Consider the following 27,704-nt stretch of genomic DNA (forward strand, 5'->3'; position numbering starts at 1 on the left):
GTCTCTACCACTTCTACTGGAAGCTCATTCCACACAGCTACCACTCTCCGAGTAAAGAAGTTCCCCCTTGTGTTACCCCTAAACTTTTGCCCCTTAACTCTCAAATCATGTCCTCTTGTTTGAATCTCCCCTACTCTCAATGGAAAAAGCCTATCCACGTCAACTCTATCTCCCTCAGAATTTTAAATACCTCTATCAAGTCCCCCCTTAACCTTCTACACTCCAAAGAATAAAGACCTAACTTGTTTAACCTTTCTCTGTAACTTGGGTGCTGAAACCCAAGTAACATTCTAGTAAATCTTCTCTGTACTCTCTCTATTTTGTTGACATCTTTCCTATAATTCAGTGTCCAGAACTGTACACAATACTCTAAATTTGGCCTCACCAATGCCTTGTACAATTTTAACATTACATCTCAACTCCTATACTCAATGCTCTGATTTATAAAGGCCAGCATATTAAAAGCTTTCTTCACCACCCTATCCACATGAGATTCTACCTTCAAGGAACTATGCATCATTATTCCTAGATCACTCTGTTCTACTGCATTCTTCAATGCCCTACCATTTACCATGTATGTCCTATTTGATTAGTCCTACCAAAATGTAGCACCTCACACTTATCAGCATTAAACTCCATCTGCCATCTTTCAGCTTCTAACTGGCCTAAATCTCTCTGCAAGCTTTGAAAACCTACTTCATTATCCACAGCGCCACCTTTGTAGAAACATTTCTGTGAATCACCTGAGTCCTTCATCAGGACTCAAGTGTTGTCCCCTCCACAGACGGTGCCTGACTTGCCAAGTTCCTCCAGCATTTTGTGTGTGTTGTTTTGTCTGTGGACAAAACAATTTAATCACTGTGGTGTTGAATCCAACAGTACATTCAATGAGGGGCTAGAGACTGCACATCCTGGAATTGGGGTCTGATTTAGGGTTTCAACCCAAAATGTCAACAATTCCTTTTGAGGGTTGCTGCAGCAGACTCTGTTTTGCTGCATTGCATTTAAGGAGTTTGGAGCGGAGGTGGGAATTCAAGAATTAAGAAAGATTTGTTGGTGGACAGTAGTGGCAGATTTGAAAAGAACCTAAACATGAAGCAAAGGCTGAAGGGAGACCAGATAGAAATTTATAAATTTTTGGGAGGAATAGAAAGACAACTGAGAGAGCACATTGATTTCTCTAACTTCCAATAATTTCTCTTCCCTCCCCATAGAACCATAGAACACTACAGCACAGTACAGGCCCTTCAGCCCTCCATGTTGTGCCGACCCATATAATCCTTAAAAAAAGTACTAAACCCAGACTACCCCATAACCCTCCATTTTTCTTTCATCCATGTGCCTGTCCAAGAGGCTCTTAAATACCCTATGCTTGCATTTATCTTATCTATACCCCTCATAATTCTGTATACCTCTATTAAATCTCCCCTCAACCTTCTATATTCTAGGGAATAAAGACCTAACCTACTCGACCTTTCCCTGTAAATCAGGTCCTCAAGTCCCAGCAACGTCTTTGAAAATGTTCTCTATACTCTTTCAATCTTATTTACATCTCTCCTGTACGTAGGTGACCAAAACTGGACACATACTCCAAATTAGGCCTCACCAACATCTTATACATTTTTAACATAATATCCCAACTCCTGGACTCGGTTAAGGTACAATTTAATGTCAGAGAAATGTATACAATATAAATCCTGAAATCCTTTTTTCTTTGCAAATATCTACGAAAACAGAAGTGCCCCAAAGAGTGAACGACAGTTAAATGTGAGAGCACCAAAGTCCTCCCCAGCTCCCCCTCCCTCGTGTAAGCGTCAGCAAGTAACAATCCCCCCTACCCCTCCCAGCAAAAAAAAGTGAGCACAAGCGTGAGCTGGGCAATAGCAAAGAGACAGACCTTGCAGTTGCCCCAAAGACTATCGCATTTCATCCGGCATTCAGCAACCCACAGGTTCTCTCTCTCTGTAGTAAGGGAAAGGGAGGTGTCCCCCATTTTCACAGTAAGCGGGAGACTTAACAACAACCCGCTGATTTATGATGCTAAAAAGGCAGTTTCGTCGCTTTTTACGAGCTCTATGCCTGAAGATTGCAAAGATCTCTGGTCTTCGGGCCCACAGCGAAAGATTTTCTGGCCTCCCCAACAACACAAGAGTCTCCTGCCGTGACACTGACCCTCGATCTGCCCATCTCCAAAGCCCCGAGATCTTAGGCTTTCAAATTTGAGTGCATTGATTTCTGAAGGTTAATGTGCCAAAAGCTTTCTTTATGATCCTATCTACATATGAGACCACTTTCAAGGAATTATAGATCTGTATTCTCAGATCCCTCTGTTCTACGGCACTCCGCAGTGCCCTACTGATCATCATGTAAGACCTACCTTGGTTGGACTTTCCAAAGTGCAACACCTCACACTTGTCTGTATTAAATTCTATCTGCCATTTTCAGCCTATTTCTCCGGATCCCACTGCAAGCTTTAATAATTTTCTTTGCTGTCTGCTACACCCATAATCTTGGTGTCATTTGCAGATTTGCTGATCCAGTTTACCACATTATCATCCAGATCATTGATAGGTATGACAAACAATAACGGACCTAACACCAATCCCTGTGGCACACCACTAGTCACAGGCAGCCCTCTACTACCACTCTCCAGCTTCTCCTGGGAAGCCAATATCTAATCCAGTTTACTACCTCATCTTTAATGCCAAGTGACTGAACCTTCTTAACCACCTGCCGATTTCCTCCAGCGTTTTGAGTAATTTGCACTTTTCACTGATGTATGTGTGACAGTTATGTTTTGTAACTTCAAAACATTAAACTAATTTTAAGAAAGACATGGGAGACTGGGAATGCAGGTCTAACTTCGAGTTTACTTTAAGTGAGGTGTGCACGTACCTTGCGGTGGCATGAAGATGTAGGCAATTCACGTATTTATACATATAGCCCATAATTAATTATTTTAAATGAACAAGACTGCTTAATCAACCAGTATATTCAAACAAGAAGATTACTCAAATATTACTGAAATATAAAATGCACAGCAGTGAAGAATAAAGCTAATCTTTAACTCTTTAGATGAATGTGCAGAGAGTGAATGGGTACAGCACAGACCATGTGCAGACAGAAGGGATTAGTGTAATCAGGAACCATGAGAGTGATTAGTTCAGCACAGTATCTTGGACAGAAGCAAGAGAATATCTGCAGATGCTGGCATGCTTTATATTTATCTGGTCCATTTCCAGCACCTCCTTCCCCTTTCTTGATCTCTCTTCCTCTCTCTATTTCTGATATCTTTTATAGATCCACTGATTCTCACAGCAACCTGGACAATATCTCTTCCCACCCCATTACTTGTAAAAAATGACATCCACTCAGTTCTTCTGTCTCTGCCATGTCTGTTCTCAGGATGAGGCTTTTCATTCCCGAACTAAGGAGATGTCCTCCCTCTTCAAAGAAAGGAGCTTCCCTTCCACCACCTTCAATGCTTCCCTCACCTGTATCTCTTACATTTCTTGCATGTTTGCCCTCACCCCACCCTCCCACTACTCCACGAGGGATAGGGTTCCTCTTGTTCTCACCTATCACCTCACCAGCCTTCACTTCCAGCTCATAATTCTCCATATCTTCTGCTATCTCCAACGAGATTCCACTACCAAACACATCTTTCCCTCCCCACACCCTCGCCACTTTCTGCTTTCCACAGGGGTCAGTCTTTAAGTGTCTGCCTTGTCTATTTGTCCTTCCCTACTGATCTCCCTCCTAGTACTTAGCCTTGCAAGTGGAACAAGTGCCACTCCTGCCCCTACACCTCCTCCCTCACTACCATTCAGGGTTCCAAACAGTCCTTCCAGATGAGGTGCCACTTCACCTGTGAATTGGTTGTATCCAGTGCTCCCGGTGTGGCCTCCTGTATATCAGTGAGACCCGACGTAGATTGGGAGACCACTTCACCGAGCACCTATGCTCCGTCTGCCAGAACAAGCGGGATCTCCCATTTTAATTCCACTTCCCATTTCCATTCCGGCATGTCAGTCCATGGCCTCCTCTACTGCCGCGATGAGGCCACACTCAGGTCGGAAAAGCAAAACTTTATATTCTGTCTGGGTAGCCTCCATCCTGATGGCATGAACATCGATTCCTCAAACTTCCTGTAATGGCTCCCCCCACCCCCCCATCACCATTCCCCTATTCCCATTTCCCTCTCTCACCTTATCTCCTTACCTGCCCATCACCCACCTCTGGTGCTCTTCCTTCTTTACTTTCTTCTGTGACCTTCTGTCCTTTCTTATCAGATTCTTTCTTCTCCAGCACTTTATCTCTTTCACCAATTGACTTCTCAGCTCTTCACTTCACCCCTCCCTCTTCCCGGTTTCACATTTCACTTACGACCTTGTATTTCTTCCTCCCCTTGCCCTGCCTTCTTAATCTGACCTCATCTATTTTCTCCGGTCCCGATGAAGGTTCTTGACCCAAAATGTCAACTATTTATTCTTTGCCTGGCTTGCTGAGTTCCTCCAGCATTTTGTGTGTGTTGCTTAGACAGAAGGGCTGGTTCCTAAGTTTTACGTTCCATGAGCAGTACAGTGGGAGTAAGGTCAGGGAAATAGGAGGTAGAGTTGTCGCATGAGATGACCATGTGGAGAGCAAGAATCACACAGGGAAGACTTGCTTTGTACATTTATACAGTGTAATATGAACATTATTTATTTTGACAGTTCCTTCTCTGTGTGATTTGTTTTCTCCCCTTGTGTAGCACTCTGCCCACTGAGCAGAGCAGAGAGGAGGCGTATTTACCACTGCCAGAACTCCAGCCAAAATAAGAGATTAATACAGTTTGACTGCTTCCTCCAGGATTTATTGGCTTTTATCAAGTAGCACGGTGATATCTGAAACTCTCAGACTACAGCTGCAGGAGAGGCATTGATTAACTGGAGTGACGTTTACCAGAATCAAAATCAGGTTTAATATCACTGGCAACAAAATTTGTTGTTTTTGTGACAGCAGTCCAATGCAATACATAGTAATAAAAACTGTGAATTACAGTAAATGTGTATATATATAATTTTTATAAATTAAACGAGTAGAGCAAAAAAAGTAGTGAGGTAGTTTTCATGGGCCCAGTGTTTATTCAGAAACTAGATGTCAGAGGGGAAGAAGCTGTTCCTGAATCACTGGGTGTTAAGACATGACATAGGAGCAGAATTAGGCCATTCAGCCCTTTGAGTCTCCTTTGTTAACTGCCCCTCCCCGACTCAAGTGACTTTGTTAGCCATGTCCATTTGCAATTAAAGTTCGAAGTTCAAAGCACATTTATTTTCAAAGTTTGTATACTATACTCAACCTTGAGCTTTGTCTCCTTACAGGCAGCCACAAAACAAAGAAACCTAATAGAACCCATTAAAAAGATGGTCAAGCACTCAATGTGCAGGAGAAAAAAAAACAAATCGTTCAAACAATGGAAGTAAGCAAATAGCATTCAGAACTGAAGTTTACAAAATTGAATTCATAGCCAGTCACTCACATTGATCCAGCAACCCCTTAGTTGCTGGTCACGGCCTTAGTTCAGCGCAGAGGCGAGTAAACTGTGAGCTAGTGTGGTATCTGAATCAAACAAGAGGGACGGCTCGTCTTTGTATCACAGAGATGGCCATTGAAACACCATCTCCATGCTGCGTTCTCCACTCAACTACAGCCACCCTACAACAACTCTTCAAATTGTATATTTTCTAATCATCAGGTTTCTGTACAGTCTGTAAGCCCATGAACACTACCTCACTATTCATCTTTTGCTCAATCTATTATTGCAACTCATGGTAATTTTTATTTATTCTACTGTACAGCTGCCGTGAAACAACAGATTTCACAACATACATATGTCGATGAAACTAAACTGGAATCTGATTATGTAATTCTTTCTCCCTTGTCAGAATCATTCCTAAACTACAGCAACACAGTAAACCTCAAGTGATCCAGGTGGCAGTGAATTGTGTGCAGGTGATGACTGGCTGGCTGAGATAGTCCAGAAAGCAGCAGGTTTCTTCCGTGCATTGTGCGTGCTGTTGTTGAGTCATGAAGTTTTCAGATTTTCCTGAAGCTTCTTCTCCAGTGTGAGTGGCCATGCTCCAGGAGTCAGTGGCACAGTAGCATGGTGGGTGGAATAGTCAATACAGCACCAGCAATCGCAGATTGGGTTTCGATTCCTGCTGCTGCCTGTAAGGAGTTTGTACATTCTCCGTGACCCAGTGGGTTTCCTCTGGGTGCTCTGGTTTCCTCCCACATTCCAAAAGTTAGGGTTGGTGAGCTGTGAATTCCATGTTGGCATCGGAAACATGGCAGACTGCCCAGCACAATCCTTAGGATTGTGTCGATCGTTAATGCAAACCAACATGTTTAACTGTAAGTTTAATCTGCAGAGGCTGGAAATCCAAGCAACACAAGCAAAATGCTGAAGGATCTCAGCAGGCCCGGCAGCATCTATCGAGAAAAGTACAGTTGATATTTTGGGCTGAAACCCTTCAGCAGGATTGGAGAAAAGAAAGATGAACAGATTTCAATGTTTCAGTGTACACTATGTGCAAAGAAAAGGACACCACTCTAGTGTAGCGATTAGTGCAACGCCAATACAGCTCAGGTCGTTGGAGTTCAGAGTTCGATTAAGGTGACTCTGTACTTCCTCCCTCTAGAAAGTGTTGGTTTTCCCCAGCTGCTCTGGTTTCCTCCCGCAGTCCAAAAACATACTGGGCAGGTTAACCAGTCATTGTAAATTGTCCCATGGTTAGGTTAGGGTTAATCAGGTTTGTCAGGGTTGTTGAGGCAGCGGGACTCGAAGGGCCGGAAAGGCCAAATCCGCACTCTATTGCCGAATATAAATAAATAAAAGATGCTAGGCCTTGAGGACCTGAGTTGTAGGGACAAGTTGAATAGAGTGTAGGACAATGAGGGAGAATTTGATAGAGGTAACCAAAATTATGAGGGGCAGGTAGAGTAAATGCAAGAATGCTTTCACCAACGAGGGTGGGTGAGATTTGGAAATAAAGGTCATGTATTTAGGCTGAAAGGTGTAATGTTTAAAGAAAACCTGAGGGGAAGTTTCTTCGCTCAGAGGATGGTGAGGGTGTGGAATGACTACCAGCTGAAGTGATGGATATGGGTTCAATTTCAACATTTAAGAGAAATTTGGTTAGGTATATGGAGGGCCTGCATATAGGTGGGTCTAGGTTGTTCAATAGTTCAGCATGGACGAGACGGACCAAAGGGCCTGTCTCTGCGCTGTGGTACTTCATGACTGAGTGTATGTCTATAGTCTTCTGCTGCTGTACCCCATCCACTTCAATTTTCAACACATTGTGCATTTGGACATGCTCTTGTGCACACCACTGTTGTAAAGCATGATTATTTGTGTTACTGTTGCCTTCCTGTCATCTTGAACCAGTCTAGCCATTCTCCTTAGACCCCTCTCATTAAAAAGGCATCTTCGCCCACAGAACAGATGCTCGCTTGAATTTTTTGTTTTTCACACCACTCTCTGTAAATTCCCGAGACTGTTGTGCACAAAAATCCCAAGAGACCAGCAGTTTCTGAGATATAAACAGAATATCTAATATATCTTTGGATCATTGGGCTCTTTTCCAGGGAAGGTGGGACTTTATAGAAGAGTTTGCAGCTGAACTGGAAGGGGATTAGTATTCAGCTGGAAGATTTGCTTCTGTTGCACGGGGGTGGGAGGTGATGGGGGTAGTGTTTAAACTAGAGCTGCAGGGGAAATGGGAACCAGCGTGCCAGAACAGACAGAGGAGAGATTGGGGAGACAGACGGCGTTAAGAACTCAAAGTCAGGAATCAAAAGGTTGAGCGTGATGTGACTAATGTCCTGAGCTGTGTATATTTTGATGCAATAAGTAACATAGGAAAGGCAGCTGAGCTCAGGGCATGGATCAACAGATGGAATTATGATATTGTACCCATTAGCAAGATAGCAGGAGGGGCAGGAATAGCAGCTCAACATTCCAGGGTTTCTTTGTTTTAGATGTGACAGAGTAGGAGGGATTAAAGGAGGAGGGGTGGTGTTACTAGTCAGGGAAAATGTCACAGCAGTGCTCAGTTAGGACGGACTAGCGAACTCTAGTGAGGCGTTATAGATGGAAGTGAGGAGTAAGAACAGTATGACCATGTTAATGGGGCTATATTACAGACCACTCTAGAGTCCATGAGATTTAGGGGACCAGATTTGTAGAGAGATTGCAGACAGTTGCAAGAAACATAAGATTGTTGTGGTGGGAGATTTTAACATTCCACATATTGACTGGGACTCTCATACTGTTAAAGAACTAGATAGGATAGAGTTACTCAAATGATTTCAAGAAAGTTTCCTAGATCAGTACGTTGAATTCTCAACCACAGAATGTGTGATACTTGATCTGCTATTAAGGAATGAGACAGGGCAGGTGACAGAAGTCTGTGTAGGAGAACACTTTGCATCTACTGATCATAATTCCATTAGTTTCAGAGTACTGTAAATATGGAAATAGATAAGTCTGGTTTTTGGGTTGCGACTCTAAACTAGAGAAAGGCCAGTTTTGATGGTATCAGAAATGATCTTGCAAGTGTGGGATCAGGGCAGACTATTTTCTGGCAAAGGTGCACTTGATAAGTGGGAGGCCTTCATATGTGAAATTTTGAGAGTACAAAACTTGTGTGTGCCTGTCAAAATAAAATATAAAAGGATAGGGGAACCTTGGTTTTCAAGAGACATTGATACCCTGGTTAAGGAAAAAACAAGGGGGTGCATAGCAGGTAGGAACAAATGAGATACTTATGGAGTATAAGAAACGAAAAAGACTACTTAAAGAAAGAAATTAGAAGGGCTAAAAGAAGCCAGGAATTTGCTTTAGGAGACAAGGTGAAGGAGAATCCAAAGGGGTTCTACAGAAAATGTTAAGAGCAAAAGAATTGCAAAGGACAAAATCGGTCCTCTGGAAATCAGAATCCATGAGTGGAGCCAAAGGAAATGGGGAGGTTGTAAATGGATTTTTTGCATCTGTACTTACTCAGGAGATGGACACAGAGTCTGTAGAAGTGAGGCAAGCGGCATCGAGTTCATGGACCCTAAACAGATCACAGAGGAGGTGGTGTTTGAGGCACATCAGGGCAGATCCTTCGGACTCTGCGGGAGGCAAGTGCAGAAATTGCAGGGACCCTCGCAGAGATACTTAAATGATCCTTAGTGGCGGTGAGGTACAGGAGGATTCCAGGACAGGTGATTAAGAAAGGCTCTAAAAATGGACCAGGAAGTTATAGGTGGTGAGCATCAGTAGTGGGCAAGTTATTGGAAGGTATTCTAAGTGACCAGTTATATGAGTATTTAGCTGATTAGGGATGGTCAGCATGGCTTTGTGCATGGTAGGTCACGTTGAACCAGTCTTGTGGTGGTGTCTTTCGAGGATGTTACTAGGAAAGTTGATGAATCAAGATATTTGATGTTGTCTACATGGAGATTGGTAAAGTATTTACAAGATCCTGCATGAGAGGTTGGTCAAGAAGCTTCAGTCGCTCAGCATTCAAGATGACGTAGTAAATTAGATTAGACTTTGGCTTTGTGGGAGATGCCAGAGAGTGGTAGTAGATAATTGTCTCTCTGACCGGAGACCTGTGTCTAGTGGAGTGACTCAGGGATCAGTGTTGGGTCTGTTGTTGTTTGTCATTTATACCAATAATCTGGATGGTAATGTGGTTAACTGGATCAGCAAAATTTGCAGATGACAAGACTGGGGGTATATACACAAAATGCTGGAGGAACTAAGCAGGTCGGGCAGCATCTATGGAAAACAGTAACCAGTTGATGTTTTGGGCTGAGACGTTTCTTCAGGACTGGAAAAGAAGGGGAAGATGCCAGAATGAAAAATGTGGAGGGAGGGGAAAGAGACCAGCTGGAAGGCGATAGATGAAGCCAGGTGTTAGGAAAGGTCAAGGGCAGGGGAAGAATCTTTGATAGGAGAGTGGACAATAGGAGAAAGGAGAGGACACGGGGAAGTAACAGGCTGGTGAGAAGTGAAAGGTCAGAGTGGAGAACAGAAGAAGTGGGTGGGGGGGATGGATGTGCTCTCTAGGAGAAATCGATAGTCATGCCATTAGTTTGGATGGTATCCAGACAAAAATATAAGATGTTGCTCGTCCACCCTGAGGGAGGTGTAGTGGACTCACTGTCCACTATCCGAAGACTATCAGGGGGTGCAGCAGGATCTGGACCATCTGGAAAAATGGCAGATGGCATTCAATGCAAGCAAGTACGAGGTGTTGCACTTTGGGTAGGTCGTACACAGCGAACTGCAGGGTACCGAGGAGTGTGGTAGAACAAGGGCATAAGGGAATACAGGTCCATAATTCATTGAAAGTGACATCACAGGCGGACACGTTCATAACTAAAGCTTTATAGTTTTCATGATAGGATCATGATGCATATTGGCCTTCATAAATCAAAGCACTGAGTACAGGAGATGGGATGTTATGTTGAAGCTGTATAAGACACTGGTGAGGCCTAATTTGGAGTATTGTGTCCAGTTTTGGCTACCTGCCTACAGGAAAGGTGTAAATAATATTGAAAGAGTACAGTGAACATTTACAAAGATGTTGTAGGGACTGGGGTGCTGAGTTATAAGGAAAGATTGGGTTATAAGGTTAGGACCTTGGAATGTACAAGTTTGAGGGAAGATTTGATAAAGGTATACAACATTATGAGGGGTATAAATAGGGTAAATGCAAGCAGGCTTTTGCTACTGAGGTTGAGTGAGACAACTAGAGGTCATAGGTTAAGGGCGTAGGTGAAAAGTTTAAGGGGAACATGAGGGGAAACTTCTTCACTTAGAGCGTAGGTGTCAAACTCAAGGCCCGCGGGCCATATCCGGCCCGGCGTACAATTATATCCGGCCCGCGAGATCATTTTAGATAGATCTATTATTTTAATTATTAATGGCCCGGCGATATGAAGCCTATGATTGTAAGTTAATACCAATCTTAAAAATAATGCTTGCTCAGCAGTCTTCTTCATAAGAAACGGAATTTGTGAAGTGAAACACTTTGTAGTTATAGCAGAGACTGAGACACATGAGAACAGGCTGAAAAAACGGAGGCAACGAAAGCTGCGTTCGCACGCGCCCGACTAATCCGGCCTGCATGAAGCTGCATTTTGCCCAATCCGGCCCGTGACCTAAAATAAGTTTGACACCCCTGACTTAGAGGATGGTGAGAGTATGGAACAAGCTGCCAGCACAAGTGGTGCATGTGAGATCAATTTCAATGTTTAAGAGAAGTTTGTATAGGTTCATGGATGGTAAGGATATGGAAGGCCAACGTCCCAGTGCAGGCCGGTGGGAGTAGGAAGTTTAAATGGTGAGGCACAGACTAGATGAGTCAAAGACCCTTCCTCTGTGCTGTACTTTTTGACGACTCAAAATGTGAGGCAATACACTTTGGGAGGTCAAACTGCATTGATGTGCAGAGAGATATCGGAATGCAAGTCCACAGGTCCATGGAAGTAGCAACACATGTAGACAGGTGAAAAGATATTTGGTATTCTTGCCGTCATGGCCTGAGACATTGAGCGTAAGAATTGGGAAGTCATATTACAGTTGTACCCACAATCTACCTCGTTATCAATTTGCTCTTTATTGTTTACCTGCACTGCACTCTTACAGTAGCTTCTACACTTTATTCTATATTGTTATTGTGTTATCTTTCTCTTCCTCCATGCACTTGGTAATGATTTGACCTGTATGAACAGTGTGAAAGGCAAGATTTTCACTGCATATCTTGTTACACGTGACAATAATAAACTAGTATCAATTCCGAAATATTTAGGAGGAATCTGAGCACTTGGAGAAAATCCTTGCGGTCACACAGAGAACATGCAAACTCCACAAAAACAGCGCCAGCAGTTGGGATTGGACCTGGGTCTCTGGTACCATGAGAGAGCACCTCGACCAGCTGCACCACACATCTTCCTTTTCACCTCGAACCCATGGGTTCAAGTTCAAGTTTAAAGGCCTGCTTCTGTAATCCTGGTGAATCTCCCCTGCACACTCTCTAAAACCTCCACATCCTTCCTTTAATGAGGCTACCAGAAATGTTCACAAGAGTTAAGGATCCTAAGCAGATAGATGGTTTTAAAATGCAGGTTGCTATTGATCAAGGGTGGAACAGGAAAGAGGGGCTGGACTGCCTCCTCCTTTCCCGAATACAAGAACAGACCATCTGCTGGCTTTGAGACTCTTTTATTTTCCAAATAATACCTTCTCACAGTGAAAGGAGTCCTTGGCACACAGGAAGATTAATTAGTTGCTACAACTTTGAGCGGTCCATGGTATTTGGTTAAAATGTCAGCAAAAGTTCAAAACTGACGCATTGCAGCCTAGTACGATAATAAATTTCCTCCGATATAAATAGTATTATAGGTCAGTGATTGGGATAAGGGACATCACACACACACATATTCAAAAAAATACCCTGCAAGAATTGTAAAAGGCTGCATGCAAGATTAACAAAATCGGTATTAATAATTGAAACACTGTCCTTTGCTAAGTTTAAAAAAAAAGACAGCCGTCACATTTTCAACTCTGAAGAGATCCCTGCCTTGAGGGTCGCTGTGTTTTTGAGTTGTAGTGGCTATCCAGTAATTTCCTCGGCCCTTTACCCATACTACGAGACCTCCAATGCACATCTCTGACTGTGAAAGGCATCTTAACGATGCACCTTCTCTCATCTTTCAAGGAATGAAAATTTATCAAAAGGAAATGGATGGGCAGCTCCTTGGCCTGCTGCTCAGCTGACTGCTTGTTCCGAGGGCTGCATTTCCTCCTCACTGGCTGCCATCAGCCCTTGTGAGATTGACGGCCGCCGACTCCGAGCCTGGACCCCACTCTGGCTGGTGGAAGTGGATGCTGTATTTCTTTGCCCACCTGGCAAACACGCGCTTCTCCGTGATGAACCGATGGTGGCTCCCCTTGTGGCCGAGCTCGTGTGACATGTACATTGTGCACTCGTCGATCCCTGAGGGCTCATAGTAATGGTAGGGCACCTGTTGGTGAGTGGGGTCCCTGGAGGAGAAGACAAAAATAGTTACTGAAACCGGTTGATTATTGTCACACGTACTGAGATATTCAAAGAGGACCACAACTTTTTAGGGTTTTGAGGCTTGCGTGCCTCAATGACTTGGAGAGCTATGCTGGCTGGAGTCAGGGCTTTATGCTTTGGCTCTTGGTAGGGTCACCATGCCGAACAAGTCAAAGGGTAGAGGCCAGACTAACAGAGGTCCACTGGTTCCCTGGTTTAGAGGTTCAGCTCAGGGCCAACAAATCTGACCGGTCAAACAAATCTACATCTGTGTCCGAGGGTATTCCTGACGCTCCACCTGGGACAGGTGTGAAAACTGAGTTACTGACACAATGAAGGAAGCCCAGAAGACTGCTGGAGATGGAGGAAATTTATTGTTGCCTTGTTGCAGAGTTACAGGATGGTCCAAATTGGTCCCCTAATCTGAGGAAAGACATTCGTGCCATAGAGGGAGTACAGAGAAGGTTCACCAGATTGATTCCTGGGATGGCAGGACTTTCATATGAAGAAAGACTGGATCAACTAGGCTTATACTCACTGGAATTTAGAAGAGTGAGGGGGGATCTTATTGAAACGTATAAAATTCTAAAGGGATTGGACAGGCTAGATGCAGGAAGATTGTTTCCGATGTTGGGGAAGTCCAGAATGAGGGGTCACGGTTTAAGGATAAAGGGGAAGCCTTTTAGGACCGAGATGAGGAAAAACTTCTTTACACAGAGTGGTAAATCTGTGGAATTCTCTGCCACCGGAAACAGTTGAGGCCGGTTCATTGGCTATATTTAAGAGGAAGTTAGATATGGCCCTTGTGGCTAAAGGGATCGGGGGTATGGAGAGAAAGCAGGTACAGGGTTCTGAGTTGGATGATCAGCCATGATCATAATGAATGGCGGTGCAGGCTCGAAGGGCTGAATGGCTTACTCTTGCACCTATTAACTATGTTTCTATGTGCTGAGGTACAGTGAGAAGGTTTTGTCTGTGTGCTTTCCAGGTGATCATTCCATATGCAAACACACTGAGGTTAACAGAAAAAAACAATTAAGAATATTTTTGTTATTTAGAGATACAGCCTGGTAACAGCCTGGTCCTTCCAGCCCCACAAGCCTATGCTGCTCAATTTCATCCATGTCACCAATTCACCTACTCACATGTATAACTTTGGAATGTGGGAGGAAACTGGAGCACCAAGAGGAAACTTATGTGGTCACGGGGAGAAAGTACGAACTCTTTACAGATAGTGGACCAGGGCCGCTGGCATATGCTAACTGCTATACTGCCGTGCTGCTCAATGTAGTGTTACAACGTGCAGTGCCAGTTGATGATGAACTGCAAGGGTCTTGATGTGTTTGACTGAAAGATCAACAATTCATCTTTTAGCATACAATAGGTCTGTTAAAGAACCTGATGACAGTGAGATGGAAGCTGTCCTTGACGACTGATGATAATGTTCTCTGCGATTATGGGAGGGGCAGGAGAAGAGAGAATGACCAGGGTGGGAGGGATCTTTAATTAGGTTGATAAGAAAGGGGAGATGAAGTAAGAAGCAGGCAGGGGTTAAGTGGAATAGGTGAAAGGCTGAAGAAGGAATCCAATAGGGGAGCATAAATACAAGAGATTCTGCAGATGCTGGAAATTCAGAGCAACACACACAACATGCTGAAGGAACTCAGCAGGTCAGGCAGCATCCATGGACCATACCATGTAGCAGCAGAATTTGGCCTTTCGGCCCATCACGTCCACTCCACTATTTCTTCATGGCTGATCCATTTTCCTCTCAACCCCATCCTCTTGACTTCTCCTTGTAACCTTTCATGCCCCAACTAATTAAGAACCTATCAACCTCAGCCTTAAATACAGCCAATGACTTTACTTCCATAATCGCCTCTGGCAAAAAAAATTCCACAGATTTACCACCCTCTGGCTAAAGAAATTCCTTATCTTTGTTCTAAATGGACCACCCACTGTTCTGGAGTTGTGCTTTCTGGTCCACCAGAGGAAACATCCTCTCCACATCCACTCTCTCTAGCCTTTTCACCATTTGATACATTTTCAATGAGATTCACCCTCATTCTTCTAAATTCCAGCGAGAAAAGACCCAGAGCCATCAATCGTTCCTCACATAATAAGCCTTTCAGTTCTGCAATCATTCTTGTGAACCTCCTCAGAATCCTCTCTAATTTCAAGACACCTTTTCTTAAATAAGCGGCCCAAAACGGCTCACAATACTCCAAGTGTGGTCTGACCAATGCCTTATAAAGCCTCAGCATTACATCCTTGCTTTTACGTTCTAGTCCTCTCATAATGAATGCTAACATTCCATTTACCTTCCTCACCACTGACTCAATCTGAAAATTAACCTTTAGGGAATTCTGCCCAAAGACTCCTCAGTCCCTTCGCAACTCAAGAGTTTTGAATTTTCTCTCCATTTAGAATTAAGGCAATGCATGATCAAGCACTTCCCGACACTGTATTCCATCTGCCACTTCTTTGCCCATTCTTCTAATCCAAGTACTTCTACAGTTTCCCTGCTTCCTCTACACTAACTCCCCCTCCACCTGTCTTTGTATCGTCTGTAAAATTGGCCTCAAAACTATCAATTCCATCACCTAAATTATTGCTATACAATGTAAAAGGAAGTGGACCTCCGCTGACCCAACACCAGTCATTGGCAACAATCAGAAAAGGCCTCTTTATTCCCACTTTTTGCCTCCTGCCAATGAGCCACTGCTTTATCCATGCCAGTACCTTTCCTGTAATTCCATGGGCTCTTCAATTGTTGAGCAGCCTCGTGCGCTATCTTGTCGAAGGCCTCCTGAAAATCTAAGTGCTGAACATCTACCCATTTCCTTTGTTTATCCTGCATGTTATTTCCTCAAAGAATTCCAACTGATTTGTCAACAAGATTTTCCCCTAAGGAAACCATACTGATTTCAGCCTATTTTTATTGTGTGCCTTCAAATACCCCAACCACACACAGATCTTCCCAACTACTGAAATCAGACTGACTGACCTATCATTCCCTTCCTGAAGAGTGGAGTGACATTTGCAATTTTCCAGCCCTCCAGAACCATGCCAGAATCTATTCACTCCTTAAATATCAATTCTAACGTCTACACAATCTCTTCAGCTACCTGTTGAAAGCCCTAGACAGAGTAGATGTGGAAAGGATGTTTCCCATGGTAGGGGAGTCTAGGACAAGAGGGCACAGCCTCAGGATAGAGAGGCGTCCTTTCAAAACAGAGGTGTGGAGAAATTTCTTTAGCCAAAGGGTGATAAATTTGTGGAATTTGTTGCCACAAGCAGCTGTGGAGGCCAGGTTGTTGGGTGTATTTAAGGCAGAGTTTGATAGATTCTTGATTGGACATGGCATGAAAGGTTACGGGGAGAAGGCTGGGAACTGGGGTTGAGGAGAAGATAGTAAAAAAGGATCAGCCGTGATTGAATGGCAGAGCAGACTCAATGGGCCAGATGGCCTAGTTCTGCTCCTATGTGTTATAGTCTCTTTCAGAACCATGGGCTGTCGTCCATCTGCTCCAAGTGACTTATCCATCTACAGACCTTTCAGTATCCCAAGCACATTTTCCTTTGTAATAGCAACTGCACTCACTTCTGCCCGACACTCTTCAACTTTCATCATACTTCCACAGCGAAGACTGATGAAAAATATTTATTCAGTTTGTCTGCCATTTTCTTGTCCCCATTACTACCTGTCTAGCATCATTATTCAGCAGTCCAATATCTACTCTCGCCTCACTTTTACTCTTTATATTTCTGAAAGCACCTTTGGTTTCCTCTTTTATATTATTGGTAGCTGACCTTCATACTTCATCTCCCCCCTCCCCATGGTTTTTATTTAGTTGTCCTCTGTTGGCTTTTAAAAGTTTCCCAATCTTCTAATTTTTGCTGTATTATATGCATTCTCTTTTGCTTTTATGGTGGCTTTGATATCTCTTGTCAGCCATGGGCGAAGGGTCGTGGCCTGAAATGCTGACTGTTTATTCCACTCCATAGATGCATCAAGGTATGCTGACTTCCTCCAGCACTTTGTGGGTATTAATCTAAAGGGAGAGGTTAGTGGACCATGGAAGAAAGGGAAGAAGGGAAGCCAAGGGTAGGTGATAGGCTATCTGGTTTCTGGCCTCTCTGCAAAGGGAACAATGTCCTCCCCTATACCTGTTATAATTAGAAGATCATGGGAACAGGCCCTTCAGCCCAGCTTGTCTGTGCCAGCCCTGTGTGCATCCAAGCTAGTCTCAGTTGCCTGCTTTTCTCAGTTAAGCACCCTGGGCTGCACTGCATATTAGGGACAACAGAGTGCTGGTGCTGAATTAAAAGTTCAGCCTACTTCAAGCTGAAGATAATACCGATAGATTTAAGTAATTGTACAATGTTTGCAAAATGCTTCAACTGTTATATCATAACATTGTTGCCTTTGTTAATTGCACTGCCACAGGTTTATGGGATCGTGCTGTGAGGCCACATTACCTGGCTAATAATCTGCTGTCAAAAGTCAATGGGTCGAGCAGCAACTGTGTGGGGGAGGAATAATTGACAGTTTGGGTCCAAGCCCTGCGACGGACGTGTTGTCCTGATGCAGGATTTCGAGCCAAAAGATTGACAATTCTCTTCCTCCTACAGACTTTGCTCAACCCACTGAGTTTCTCCAGCAGACTGTTTGTGGCTCAAGATTTCAGCGACTGTAGTCTCCTGTGTCCTCACCGAAGAATGGCTGGCATTTTTGCTCTGTCTCTCCATTATGCCTTAATGAATTATGTTTTTGTTTAGAGATACAGCACAGTAACAGACCCTTCTGGCCCAACAAACCTGCGCCCATGTGACAAATTCACCCCTAGGTCTTTGGACTGTGGGAGGAAACTGGAACACCCAGTTTGAAAACCCACGTGATCATAGGGAATCCGTACAAACTCCTTACACACAGCGGTAGAAATTGAACCCTGATTGCTGGGTGCTGTAAAGCGTTACACTAGCCACTATCCTACAGCACTTCATTATGAGGAGGGAGTGTTTTAACAATATACTTCCAGTTAACTTGCTTCGACATCAATACAAACAGTCCTAGTTTGCAAGGCCCACCGAGTTCAGGTAAATGGTTTAAGTGCAGCTTCAAACATTTTTAAAGAAAAGATCCCAAAGGGGCCACTGACAGAGTGAAATGTGCAGGAGTGTTGTAATGTGAAAGCCAGCACAATGGACTATATAAAAATAGTTATTATATATATTAAATATTTCAGCTTGTACCAGGGGCTGTTTAATTTTGGAGGGTCCCAGAAAAGGTTTTGTTTAGCTGTGATTCAATTCCGTGTGGGTGGATATTAAGATATATAATTTTTTAAAGTATACGCTTGCTTTAATTAGTGGCCAGATTACATGGACAAATGCAGCTCTGAAATGCTTCATTGGCCATATAAATGGAAATTCATTAATTTTTCCTTGCTTGTAATCAACCATTAACGTAAAATCAATTTCCTAACACATTATCAGTTTAGTGACTTGCATGAATAGTTGGTTAACAGAAATTTGGTCACACGTAATCACGCCATGGGCGCCAGAGTGTCATAGCAGTTAGTGCGATGGTATTACAGCTCAGGGAAATCCAGAGTTCCGAGTTCAATTCCACCGTCGCCTGTAAGGAGTTTGTACAGTCTTTCCGTGAACCACGTGGATTTCCTCCAGGGGCTCTGGCTCCCTCCCACGGTCCAAAGATGTACCACTTAGTAGGTTAATTCGTCAGTGTAAGCTGCCCTGTGATTAGGCTAGGGTTAAATAAATGGGTTGCTAAATTGGGTCAGAAGGGCCTGTTCTGTGCTGTATAAATAAAGTAAATAAGTAAATTCCCTCTCATAATGGGATCTTAATGGAGGAATACAATAGGTCAGGCAGTATCAATGGGGAAGAATTAACAGCTGACATGGGCTGGAAAGGAAGGGGGCGAAAGACAAAATGAAATAGTTGGTGGGGGGGGAGAAGGAGAAACTGGCAACTGATTGGTGATACCAGGTGACAGGGAAGGGGGAATGAACTAAGAAGCTGGGAGGTGATAGGTGGAAGAGGCAAAGGGCTGAAGAAGGGGGAAACTGATAGGAGGAGAGAGTGGACCATGGGGCAGGGGAAGGACCAGGGGCTCCAGAGGGAGGTGATGGGCAGGTGAGGAGAAGAGAAGGGGTAAGAGTGAAGCTAGGATGGGGAATGGTAAAAGAGCAAAGGGGGAGGAGGGAGAAATTACCGGACGCTAGAGAAATCAATGTTCATGCCATCAGGTTGGAGGCTACCCAGGTGGAATTTGAGGTGTTGCTTCTCCAATTTGAGAGCGGCTGCACTGGGGCAGTAGAGGAGGCCATGGATTGACATAACAGAATGGAAACAGGACATGGGAATTAAAATGGGTAACCACTGGGAAAGCTGACAAAGCTCAGGTGCTCAGCAAAGTGGTCCCATATACCAGATGATTTTGATAGAACTTTATGAGTTCATCCAAAAACATCTCATATATTCTCTGATAACTTAGCCCCATGGGTAAGTGGCAAGTGAATCACAAACTTATTCTGTACAACCTTTACACAACTTGTAAGGTGCAGTCCAGAACCTTGGCAACATCTAGGTCAAGGCAGTGGACCGGACAACACCTTCACTCTCTCCATCACCACACAGCTTCAGTAGGCAGAAGGTAAGCTGAACACAAACCTTCAAGGCTTTTTTGACAGCATCTCCCAAAACCCCACCTTCTGCACCCAGAACAATAATCTAGGTAGCAGGTGCAGGGGAACACTACTGCCTTTGACCTGTCCTATAGGTGGACAAGAAAGGTTTAGAGGGATATGACCAAATCCACGCAAATGGGACTGTCATGGATAGGCATCTCAGTTCTGAAAGAGGTGGATGAAGAGATTTTGGAGGTAGTAATAATGATCTTTCAAGAATTATTAGATTCTGGCATGGTTCTGGAGGTCTGGGGAAATTGCAAATGTCACTCCACTTTTTAAGAAGGGAGAGAGGCAGAAGAAAGGAAATTACAGGTTAGTTAGTCTGAACTTAGTGGTTAGGAAGATGTTGGAATCAATTGTTAAAGATGTGGTTTCAGAGAATTTAGGCACATGATAAAATAGGCCGAAGTCGGCATGGTTTCCTTAAGTGAAAATCCTGCTTGACAAATCTGTTAGAATTCTTTGAAGAAATAACAAGCAGGATAGACAAAAGATAATCGGTAAACATTGTATACTTGAACTTTCAAAAGGCCTTTGACAAGGTGATATACATGAGGATGCTTAAGTTAAGAGCGCATGGTATTACAGGGAAGATTCTAGCATATATAAAGCAGTGGCTGATTGGCAGGAGGCAAAGAGCTGGAATAAAGGGAACCTCTTCCAGTTAGCTGCCAGTGGCTAGTGATGTTCCACAGGGGTCTGTGTTGGGACAAATTCTTTTTACATTAGATGTCAATGACTTGGATGAAGGAATTGCCAAGTTTGAAGACAATACGATGATAGGTTGAGTGTTGAGGAAGCAGCGAGGTTCTGTTAGGACTTATGACACATTAGGAGAATGGGCAAAGAAGTGGTAGATGGAGAACAGTGTTGGGAAGTGTATGGTCATGCACTTTGGTAGAAGAAATAAAAAGCATAGACTATTTTCTAAATGGAGGGAAAATCCAAACATCTGAGGTGCAAAGGGTCTTGGGAGTCCTCATGCAGGATTCCCTGAATGTTAATATGCAGGTTGAGTTGGTAGTGACAAAGGCAAATACAGTGTTAAGGTTTATAAGGCACGGGTGAGGCCTCACTTGGAATATTAGAAGCAGTTTTAAACCCCGTATCTAAAAAAGGGTTTGTTTACATTGGAGAGGGTTCAAAGGAGGTTCATGAAAGTGATTCAGGGATTGAAAGGCTTGTCATATGAGAAGTGTTTGATGGCTCTGGGCCTGCACTCACTGGAATTCAGAAGATTGAGGGGGATCTCATTGAAACCTATTGAATGTTGAAAGGCCTCAAAAGAATTGACTTGTAAAGGATGTCTCCTATGGTGGGGGAGTCTACGACCAGAGGACACAGCCTCAGAAGAAAGGGATGTCCATTTAGAAAGGAGATGATGGAATCTCTTTAGCCAAAGAGTGGTAAATCTGTGGATATCATGGTGACAGGCAATTGTGGAGGCAAAGTCTTTGGGTATACTTAAGGTAGAGGTTGTCAAATTCTTGATTAGTCAGAGCATGAAGGGATACGGGGAGAAGGTGGGAGATTGGGACTGAGGGGGCAATGAATCAGCTATAATGAAATGGTGGAGCAGACTCAATGGGCAAAATGGGTTAATTCTGCTCCGATACCTTATGGATGAGCTGGGCTGAGAGCTGTTTCCATGCTGTGTAAGTTTATGATTTGCTGATTTTGAAGTCATTTATCATCAGAGTATATATATGTCCCCATATACTACCTTGAGATTCATTTTCATACAGGCGTTTACAGGCAAATAAAGTAGTACAATATAATTTATTAAGAACTATAAAGATTGACAAAGAACCAATGTGCAAATAAAATAATAAATAATACTGAGGACATCAGTTGTAGACTCGAGTTGTGGAGTCTTTGAAAGTGACAGCTTATGTTCCATCTGCATAGCCTCCAACCTGATGGCCTGAATATTGATTTCTCCTTCTGGTAAAAAAAATCCTTCCCCCTCACTTCTTCTGTTCTCCACTCTGGTCTCTTACCTCTTCTCAGCTGCCTATCACTTCCCCCGGTCCCCTCCTCCTTCCCCTTCTCCTTTGGTCCACTCTCCTCTCCGAGCAAATTCCTTCCACTCCAGCCCTTTACCTTTCCAGCCCACCAGACTTTACCTATCACCTTCTAGCTATCCTCCTTCCCTTCTCCCCTACCTTTTTATTCTGGCATCTTATCCCTTCCTTTCCAGTCCTGAAGAAGGGGCTCAGCCTGAAATGTCGATTGTTTATTCATTTCCATTGATGCTGTCTGACCTGCTGAGTTCCTCCAGCATTTTGTGTGTGTTCCTTGGAAGTAAGTCTGTAGGTTGTGGAATTAGTTCTGAGTTGAGCTGTGTGAAGTTACCCACATGGGTTCAGGAGCCTGATGGTTGTCGGGTAATAACAGATACATCAGCTAAGGGGAGGGCTGAGGTAAGGAGGAGAGTAGTAAATCTGTGGAATGCTCTGCAATGGAGGCCAAGTCCGTTGGTGTATTTAAGGAGGAAGTTGATTGTTTCCTGATCGGTCAGGGCATCAAAGGATATGGCGAGAAGGCAGATGTCTGAGGTTGAGGGGTTCTGGGATCAGCCATGATGGAAAGGCAGAGCAGACTTAATGACTTTAATTCTGTTCCTATGCCTAAAGGACATCTTTCCCTTTGTAGAGAGGTCAAAGACCAGATGACAGAGGTTTGAAGTGATTGGTTGAAGGATTAGAGAAGAGATGAAACAAAAGATTTTCCCACTCTGATTATGGTGAGGTTCAGGAAATAGCCGATTTAAATGGAGGGAGAGACAGAAAATGTCATCATAATTAAGTGGTACTTTGACGTTTAGTTGAAAGGGCAATTCCTGGACTCAACGCTGGAAGATGGTTTTCTGACTGTTGCAAATTTCAAGTCTTGAAACTACGTCACTAATCTACAACCGTGGAGCCTCCTTACTACAAAGACCGCAGCTGTTCGAAAAGACAACTCACCAGCACCACCTCAAGGACAGTGAGACAGTGAGCATTCTGTTTACTAGCAATGCCTGTGTGAAATTGGTAAATTGGTTTATTATTGTCACACGTATCAAAATACAGTGAAAAACTTGTCTTGCATACCATCCATACAGATCAATTCATTACAATTGTGCATTGAGGTGTACAAGGGAAAACAGAAACAGAATACAGAATGAGGTGTTACAGTTACAGAGTATCCCAATAATGAATGAAAAGCAGCACCCGAGTTCATTATTTGAGTAAGATTATTAGACAGGCTGTTTGAAAGAGACGTCAGTTTTGGACTGATGTCAAGAAGTTTTTAAAAAATTTACTCAGAAGGGGAGGTGTGTGGAATGCATTGATGGAGGCAGATACATTATGGACAATTAGGAGAATCTTAGATATCACAAGAATGATAGAAAGAAAATGGAGGGCTATGTGGGAGGGAAGGGTCGATGAGGTGGTTAAGAAGGCTTATGGAATGCTTGCTTTTATTAGTCGAGGCTTTGAGTTCAAAAGTCCAAAGGTTATGTTGCAGTTTTATAAATCTCTGGTGAAGCCACATCTGGAAAATTGCACACAGTTCTGGTCACCGCACTAAAGGATGTTGAAGCTTTGGGGAGGGTGCAGAAGAGGTTTACCAGGATGCTGCCTGGTTTAGAGGGCACGTGCTATCACGAGAGGCTGGACAAACTTGGCTTGTTTACTCGAGAGCGCTGGAGGCTGAGAGGAAGCTCGATAGAGCTTTAGAAGATTATGAGAGGTGTTAGAGTAGTCAGGGAGTATCTGTTTTCCAGGGTTGAAATATCTAATACCAGGGGGCAGGCATTGAAGGTGAGAGGAGGTAGGTTCGAAGAGGAGGTGAGGGTAAGTTTTTTTACTCAAGAGTGGTGGATGCCTGGAATGCATGGTGGTAGAGGCAAATACATTACAGGCTTTTAAGAGATGTTTGGACAGGCACATGGATGTGAGGATGATAGAAGGATATGGACACGGTGTAGGGAGGTAGGAAGGATTAGTGTTTGGATGTTTTCAATTTGCTTTTTAGCTGGTTTAGGACCACATTGTGGGCTGAAGGGCCTTTTCTTGTGCTGTATTCTACTATGTTCTAAGTTGTAAAAGATTGGCAAAACTTTGTGGGCCAAAGGACCTGTAGTGTGCTGTACTGTTCAAATGTTTAATGTTAACAGCAGTAGGTAAGAGGGCAAACAGGTGATCAGAACTGGGGGTGATTCCTTCTTAATTACATGTAAAGAATAAGAAGGACCTCTTATCTTTCATCCCACACAATTGGGTGACACAATATTTACTCACTTTAATTCACCCAAAATCAAGGGGGAGGTTGAACATGAAATAGATATCCAAAATTCCAGCCAGTATGAAAAAAAAAACACACCAGGAAAAACTCCTCCAATGTATCAATGCGATTGAAGCTCGTCTGTGGGAACCACCCGCACCACAGCTGGTAGAATGGGTTGGGTGACTGGAGCAGTGGGGCACGAAGCCAATGAAAGAAGCTGATGCTGAAACGCCACAACAATGCATAACGACCTACCTGCAGAGTTCAGGTGGGACCATGCCATAGACATCAATTCTGTCACACAGTTCAAGAGCAATGATCATGGTGAACCAGCCAGTACTCAACCATGAATTGGAGGTTTTCCTAAAATAAGAAATATATTTTTCCTGTATCAATATAGTGGCAAAAGTAGTTAAGGAAACCGATATTAAGGGATGGAAGAGAAAAAGGGGGTGAGCGCAGGGAAGTAGAGCTGAGGTAAAAGATTAAAAGTTCAAACTAAATTTATTATCGAAGTATGGTTATGTCACCATATACTACATCAAGATTCATCTGCACAAAGGCATTTACAGGAAAATAAAGAAATACGGTAGAATTTATGAAGAACTATATAAATGATTTCAGGATTGAATGGCTTGTCATATGAAGAGCATTTGATGGCTCTGGGCCTATATTCACTGGAATTAAAACCTACTGAATGGTGAAAGGCCTTGATAAGAGTGGATGAGGAGAAGATGTTTCCTGTGATGGGAGAATCTAGGAACACAGCCTCAGAATAGTAGTGTCTTTTTAGAATGGAGATGAGGAGGGATTTCTTTAGCCAGACTGGTGACTCTGTGGAATTTTTTGCAACAGGCCAAGTCTTTATGTATATTTAAGGCAGAGGTTGATAGATTCTTGGTTGGTCAGGGCATGAAGGGATCCGGGGAGAAGGCAGGGCACTGGGGCTGAGGGGAAAATTGGATCAGCCGTGATGAAATGATGAGTCAAATGGCCTAATTCTGTTCCTATATCATATGGACTTACAAAGACCGATAAATGGCCAATGTGCAAAAGACGGCAAATTTTACAAATAAAAGAAAAAATATAATTAAAAAATCAATAAATAATAAATAACTGAGAATATGAGGTATGACTGGCCATCATTTTATTGGCTTCAGGGCGGTACAGAGGGGCAGCTGGTGGAGCTGATGCCTGGTCTCCTTGTAACTGAGCGGATTTTCTCTCTGGGTCCTCCAGTAATCCAGCCCTCCCTCACCCCCAGCTATCTTATCCCAAAGACGCGCAGATTGGTAGTTAATGGGCTTATCTATTTCCCTCCCTCCACAGATGCTGCCTGATGTACTGTTGGGCACAGCCGGCAGGCCTGTTTTTTGGGTCGCATCAAAGCCAGTCTCTTCAGGGATGAAGTCAGGGAAGCTTACTCCATGTGAGGATTAGTGGAGAAATGGACCACACTGCCCCATGGGCCTTCATTTGCTCTCAAAGTGCTGAACTATAACCAGCAGATTGCGGTGGAGCAGGAGGCACGGCGAGGGAGGTCGTAGTAAGATACATGACACAGTGCTGGAAAAGTTGGTGCTGATGCCTGACAGCTCTGGTGTCCTGAGTCCAATCCCGACTTCTGGTGCTATCCGTGTGGAGTACGCACGTTCCCCATCTGACCATGTGGGCTCCCTCCCAGTGCACCAGTTTCTTGCCACAGCTCACAGACTGATTGGCAGATTCATTTGTCGTTGTAAATACAGTAGGAGCAGTCCGGTATTAGGAGAGCTGGGAAGAGTTTGATCCTATACCGTTTTGACAGGCATGATGGGGTGTCAGAGTAGGTCAGTGCAATGCCATTACTGATCGGAGTGTCCCGAAATTCCAGCACTGTCTGTAAGGAGTTTTTACATACTCCCTGTGAACTCATGGGTTTCCCCTGGATGCTCCAATTTACTTGCACAGTCCAAAGATGTACCGGTTAGTAGGTTAACTGGCCAGTATAAATTGTCCTGTGATTAGGCTAGTGTTAAACAGCTGGGTTGTTGGGTAGTACAGCTCAGTGGGCTGGAAGGGCCTGTTCTGCATTGTATCCCTAAACAAATTTCTTCAGTATCCTGTTAGTTTAGACATTAACCACTCACTATATTCAACAAAATTATGGTATACAGATATTGTATAGAGTTGGACAATCCACACTGGGGGTGCATGAAATAAGCTGATTTTTATTTAGGGCAGCAATTGAGATTTCAAGAGCAGAGTTTTGCAGCAGGTTTCTGATTTGAGGAGCGAACAGTCAGCAAGAGGGATTCATTAGAAAGGGGGAATACGAGTAACACAGGTGCAAGAGGTGTGATCATTCTTGTGAGTGCCCCAGTTGTCAGAGTGGCTTTAGTTCCTCAGGCTTAGGCGAGATCAGGCTTGAGTGGGGTAGATTGTTTTGTAAGCTACTTTGTGTTCTTATTTGTTCATTCCTCATCTTTTAGTACAATAGACAATAGACACAACCTGCCCCTCAAAAAGCCATGCTGATTATCCTTAACATGATTATGCTTCTCCAAATGCTTGTAAACCCAGTCTCTAAGAATCTTTTCCAATAGTTTGTCCATCATTGATGTAAGACTCACTGGTCTATCATCCCAGGATTATCCCCATTGCTGAGTCAGGAGACACTCAGAAGAGGGCATCTCTGTCTGACACCAATCCACTTTAGTACATAGTATAGTGACAATGGCTCCAGGGGCAGTGTTTTGTACTGTGTGTGGGATGTGGGAAGACTGGGAGACTGGAGGTCTCCCAGATAAACACATCTACATCAAGTGCACCAAGCTACAAACCCTGAGAGAACGTATTAAGGAAATTGAGCTGCAGCTTGATGAGTGGAGAATGAGGAGAAAAGAGACAGGTAGTCATCCTTAGGTTGCAGGAGACACGTAACTGGGTGACTGTCAGGAGGGAAATGCACAGCCAATGCAGAGTACACTGAAGTTGTTCCCCTCAATAAGTACAACTTTAGATGTTATTGAGGAGGAGAAGGAAAACTCTGATTTTAAACCTCCGCAGACTTGTGACCATACTCACCCATGGGAATGGCTTTGGGAGTAAACCCCGAGGAAAAAATCCGGAGCTGGGGTAGTTTGATATAGTTTACATCTTCACTCTGACAACCTCTGCGACGACGCTGGTGCCAAGCTGTATCGGCGCTTGCCCTTCCCTTGGACTACATCAGAGACACGGAGATTGGGAGCCCGCTGCACGAGCAACAGCCAGTTCTTCAAATCTTCCCACACAGGCTTGTGCCCTGGAGAGGGCACAGTCCACCAGGGGCGCAAACCCATATAACCATATAATATAACCATATAACAATCACAGCACGGAAACAGGCCATCTTGGCCCTCCTAGTCCGTGCCGAACCCTTAATCTCACCTAGTCCCACCTACCCGCACTCAGCCCATAACCCTCCACTCCTTTCCTGTCCATATACCTATCCAATTTTACCTTAAATGACACAACTGAACTGGCCTCTACTACTTCTACAGGAAGCTCATTCCACACAGCTATCACTCTTTGAGTAAAGAAATACCCCCTCGTGTTTCCCTTAAACTTCTGCCCCCTAACTCTC

At 43.7% G+C, this 27,704-nt stretch overlaps 1 protein-coding gene across 3 annotated transcripts in view; it reads right to left on the reverse strand.

The window, feature by feature from the left end:
* Positions 1 to 12,161: 12,161 nt before the first annotated feature.
* st6galnac5a (ST6 (alpha-N-acetyl-neuraminyl-2,3-beta-galactosyl-1,3)-N-acetylgalactosaminide alpha-2,6-sialyltransferase 5a) overlaps positions 12,162 to 27,704 on the reverse strand; it is a 69,042-nt gene continuing 53,499 nt past the window's right edge. Inside the window, exons 3-4 of one of the 3 annotated variants that reach the window (XM_059983812.1) lie at positions 24,353 to 24,460; positions 12,163 to 13,087 (exon numbers count right to left, since the gene is read on the reverse strand). In XM_059983812.1, coding sequence (XP_059839795.1) covers positions 12,850 to 13,087; positions 24,353 to 24,460 — 346 coding nt within the window. In that variant the 3' untranslated portion in view covers positions 12,163 to 12,849. Of the gene's footprint in view, positions 13,088 to 24,352; positions 24,461 to 27,704 lie in introns of all 3 variants that reach the window. The other 2 variants (XM_059983810.1, XM_059983811.1) reach the window with 2 other exon arrangements.

The sequence above is a fragment of the Hypanus sabinus genome, chromosome 11, assembly GCF_030144855.1.
Source record: "Hypanus sabinus isolate sHypSab1 chromosome 11, sHypSab1.hap1, whole genome shotgun sequence".
NCBI lineage: Eukaryota > Metazoa > Chordata > Chondrichthyes > Myliobatiformes > Dasyatidae > Hypanus > Hypanus sabinus.